Source organism: Octodon degus, unplaced genomic scaffold (genome assembly GCF_000260255.1).
Source record: "Octodon degus isolate 3935 unplaced genomic scaffold, OctDeg1.0 scaffold00059, whole genome shotgun sequence".
NCBI lineage: Eukaryota > Metazoa > Chordata > Mammalia > Rodentia > Octodontidae > Octodon > Octodon degus.
In genome coordinates, this window is record NW_004524635.1 from 10,421,195 (window position 1) to 10,426,161 (window position 4,967).

Here is a 4,967-nt window from a genome sequence, read left to right on the forward strand (position 1 = left end):
AATTCATTTTTTAAAAGGATCTTTTGAGAAACAAATAGCAATGACAGTTTCAAAACCGATAAGTAGGACAGTTTCAGTAATTAATATATTGCATGTTGCTGTCTTTATAGTGGTTATTCATAGTACAAGATGCAGAAATGATATCCTGTCCATAAACATTATTAGTACAACCCTTTCTATTCATTGAATTAAGAGAAAGTACCTGTATATCTATCCATCTATTTTGAATTAAAAGATACAAAATAGTCCGTCATTTGTATCTCTTTTTTTTTTGTTTAGTTTTGTCAGAGAAGGGTATTCCATTATCATTTAAATATTGTAGGTGCATGAATTCAGCAAAATATTCCAATATAGTCCAGTGGTCCATAATAGTAGTGGGTTATCCCTAGGACTGGCAATGACAGAAGTTGTTGACTCGAGACCTTTACAGCTCAGCATATTAATATGGTTTTACATTTTATTCTTTGTTTTTATACTTTTGTGTTGGATACTTAAGACCAAGATAAAGCAAGACCTATATAACAAGAAATCAAGAAATGTAAATTTGTATCTGACAAGGTCAGTCAAATTGCCTCAGGGTTTATCCTGAAACCCTGTACTGCAGTTTGTGGATCCTTTGTCAGAGTCAGCGATGTGGATGAGGGAATTCATATTGGTGTTCTGACAGTTAATTTGCAAAATAATATTTGATTTATTCAAACAAACCAACAGTTTAACACTTCTAGCTATCTTAGCATATTAACCAACTTTGTTAGGCCAAATGCTTTTTTTCTTTCTAGTCTTATAAAGATGGAGAAGGGTGCTTCAATTCTGAAAAATAATTTTGTCTTCTTGAGTTCTTAAACATCATTTTTAAAGATTATTTGTGAAAGACAATTTCTGGCATACTGTAGTTTTTAATAACATCTGAAGGAATAACTTTAGTAAAATCATACATAATCACAATCTCTCCATGAATCATGTTTTATAGCCATATTGTATCATATATTTCACTGAATATTCTAATAATTGTTCTCCTGGTATTCTGACTAGATTTTGCTGAGAAACTGCAGTGAAAAGTGATGGGCGGAGGACCAACTTCTAACCTTTCTCAGATTGTGGAATATTAGTGAGAAAAGAAAGCTAACTTGGTTATAATTAGCAAGGTACACTTTACAGAAAGAAGCTCCCCTAGATCATTGTCCACAATGGAGTCCTGCGGTTTCTACATTGAAAGACACAGTTGGTTTGAAGAAGTTTTCATTCACATACAAATACCAATTATGAGTGTGACTCTGACTTAACTAGAAGGGGATACGCTTGTTTCTTTCTGAGGCAAGTTCACATTATCCTTCAACTTATTATTTTTTCAGGAATATTTATTATATTCTTTTATGATCTGCCACTGCATTTTTCAAGTCCGGGTAGAATAGCAGCCAACAAAGTGGAGACTAAACGGAGGGCAAATGTCTCTTCAGAACCAAGACGTTACTTCAAAAGATGTTCAGTACAAAGCTCTACAGTGGCTCAAATATGCTTTTGCTTTTAAGGGGAATTTGCTAATATGGAATTGGTTTCTTATCTTGCCAGCTCCCAGTGAACCATTACTGTGCAAATTCGCTGATGGAGGACAAAAGAAGCGACAAAATCAGAGCAAATACACCCAGAATGGAAGGCCGTGGCCCAGAGAAGGAGAGGTGAGTCCTGACTGAAAACTTCATAGAAATTGGCAGCAGACAACTTGCAGAAAGATGGCAAAGCAGACATTTAGGGCCATGAGAAAATTAGGTCTCATAGAAAATGCAGCGACTTCAAAGGGTCAAATAACCAGGTAAAATTACATGAGAAGGAATACATGACTTAAAAACTGATCTCAGGTCCACGCTACAGTAAGACTTCTGCTTTTACCAACTTTGAACCTAAAAGAAATTCACTAAGATAATCTATAGTGATATAATAACCATAAAATGTGGATTTGATTACTAAAACAACGTTTTCCATGAAATCAATACTGAAAATTGAATGTTTTTGTATTTTGAAAAAGGCAAGAAAGTTAAGACTAATTTAATCTGGCTACTGGTTGTCTACTTGCACATATATTTATGTTTAGTCACATGACCACAAGTTCAGTGATGTGTTGATATATTACACATATAAAAATGTATCAGCTCTAAACATGACATTTTCTGTTGGTCATGAAAGAAGAGGTAAAGCTGACACATGCAAGGTTCTGCTATTCACAACAAGGAAAACACAATGGAAAAGCAATTAACAGGTAACTGTCCATTTATTCTCAAAATACAATTTGGTAGAAAGGAAAGCTTATGACTCCTGAATCATTTGGTAAGGCATTCCTTTTAGTTACTTAAAAAAAGAAAAAGAAAGAGGACCCTGTGAGCTGCTCCCATTCTTTGTGAAACTTGAGGAAATGCCATTTTGTGTCCTAGTCATTATTTCAACTGAGCATTATATGTAGTTGTTTCTATTCAAAGCACCTACTTTATCCATTTATCTTTTAAGGGGCATTGCACTTTCAACACTGAGAAGTTAGTTGTTAAAAAAGAAAGAAAGAAAGCCAACATTTTTCTCTGTGAAACCTACCTTAGGCCATTTCTCAGTCTCAACGATGGTCTGTTTTGAGCGTTTCTAGACAAGTCTCCCACCTTCTTAAAGTACATAGTTATGTTGAAGTACAATGTAAGTTTTAACTTACTGCATTAAAACATAAAAGGTAGAATTATTGCTAAGCAATATAAGCCAATACAAAAGGCAAGTTTCCATGTTCTCGACTTCAGAAAAGCAGTTTATGTTGTATTTTGAGGAGGTGAGGGATTGATCAACACGTCCTTATCATGGATCTCAGGGCATTGGCAGGCAGCCCCACCACCCCTGGAAGACAGCGAATGCCAGTGACACTCATCAAATCCACTCCATACAAAACATTCAGAGTCTACAAAGACCATTGGAGTTTTGCAATTTGGTTACGTAAAAATCCCTGCTGATGGTAACCTATACGATCCCAAGACTCAGTTAAGTAATTCAGTAGCTGAAATCCTGCAATATCACCTTCACACAATAGAAGGGAGTCACACAAAGATACTTCACCTGTAATAGCTCCCCTGGCAAGCTCAAGGGTCTAAGTTCAAAGATACTTCACCTGAGTTGACATTTCTTGGAAATCAAATCAATGAATATAAAAAAAGTACCCGGTTCACAACAAACACCATGTGTACTATATCATTGTTATGTTTATGACCCATAGTATCTTGTAGTTTAGCTGTAAGTCTTAAAACAATTATTCTTAATCTTTGTTGTAAAATTTGATGATTTTCATGTTGAACTTGAGAATCAAGTGGTGATTTGATCTATGATCAGCTAGATATATTCCAAATAAGTAGCTACAGTACATTGAAAAATAAGAAAATATAAAGTTAGACAGTATGTACTAAAATTCACTGATGACATGTTTTGGTTTGGTGACAAACATGTTAATTTATGTATTTTGATTTCAGTCCCAGAAGTAGATCCAGTAAGAATGTTGGATCACTTTGCCAATTATTCTTTAAACTTAATTTGTACACTGCTTACATTATTTTTTACTATAAGTATGTTAGCATGGTTATTAAAGTGCTTCATAATACAAAGAATCCTATATACAGTATTTCAATACCTTTTATACACTTTTAAATTCTAATGGTTCCAAGACACTCTGGTTGCTGTTGATTTTCCATACTTCAATACTTTTGAAATTGATTATCCACTTATCAATGGCATCTAACAAGACAGTCTGCATTTGCTCTTGCTTGTCACCTGGGGGCGTTACCCATATTCTCTGCTTAAGGCCAGAGGACCCTCCCTCCCCACTGCAAGAATCAAAAGGCTCATCCAAGTGAGTACTCCAGCCCTGTGTTCAGGGAAAATATTCCTTCTTCTCTCCCTTTACAGCTGTACTCTTCCGGAAGCCCAATTCCGAGGTGTGATTCCTAGCATTGTGAGGATATCCCTTTGGATATTCAATTTTTCCTTTTTTAAATAAATAAAGCAATGGTATATTTTTCTAATCATGATTGTCTCACATGTAATTTTTAAAAAATAGATTATGTTGTTTCAAATGTTGAGGTAATAGCTCAAAGAATGTTTTTCCTCTCTTTTTAAAGCCAAGTAAAATTTGCTAATCTGAAGATGATTTCTGGTAACTGATGAAGAAAAAAAAAAAACCTAGCAGACAACAAGCATTTTAGAAGTATGATAAACATGGAATCTGAAAGGCTGATTAAAATGTTAATTTATTATTTACAGTTGTTTTATTTTGGGCGGCATTTTGATAGCATTATTAGCACAGTTTGGTAGATTGCATTTCATTATAAAAATCGAATGCTGAATCTTTGCACCCATAAATTGATTTACAGAAGCACGAGTTTGAAATAGAAATGAATGCTAGTCCAGTGCTTTTGTAGAAGTGAGAAGAATACGGATATTTTAAAATTTTTAACTAATATTTCAAGGGACAAATATAGCTCTGAGTGGAAAGATCAAGAGATGAGCAACAAAGCCCCAACACCCTTTCCTCTGGCGTTGCACAATTTGTGCTACTTTATTTTGTAAAGCAGCTGTCCAAAATTCCTTGCAGTCCACAGACACACACACACACACACACACACACACCCCACACATTCATAAAATGAAGCCATTATATATAAAATGTATAGTATATTTCTTAAGAACAAATTATTGCTTTGAAATTGTGGCACTATTTTATACTCTTGCGAGGAAATGTCTGGCTCAGTAAAAAGGGACCACATTAGCGCATCTACTTCAGTCCATTATATGCCACTTTGTTTAGACATATGAAGAAAATCTACCTTTGCCTTGACATGTCGTTGCAAACCTAAAGACTTTCTATATCTCTTGAGAATGCTCAGCTGCTGATTGACCACACATTGAGAGCCACTGTGCCAAGGGCATGCTAGTATACCCAAGATCCATGT

The 4,967-nt window shown here is 34.9% G+C and overlaps 1 protein-coding gene across 9 annotated transcripts in view; it reads left to right on the forward strand.

Annotated features, from left to right (window-relative positions):
• Positions 1-4,967, forward strand: part of Rbms3 (RNA binding motif single stranded interacting protein 3) — a 726,581-nt gene that overhangs the window by 582,595 nt on the left and 139,019 nt on the right. For all 9 annotated transcript variants that reach the window (XM_023718499.1, XM_023718500.1, XM_004634210.3 and 6 more), the window contains one exon: positions 1,570-1,676. In XM_023718499.1, coding sequence (XP_023574267.1) covers positions 1,570-1,676 — 107 coding nt within the window. The remainder of the gene's footprint in view (positions 1-1,569; positions 1,677-4,967) is intronic.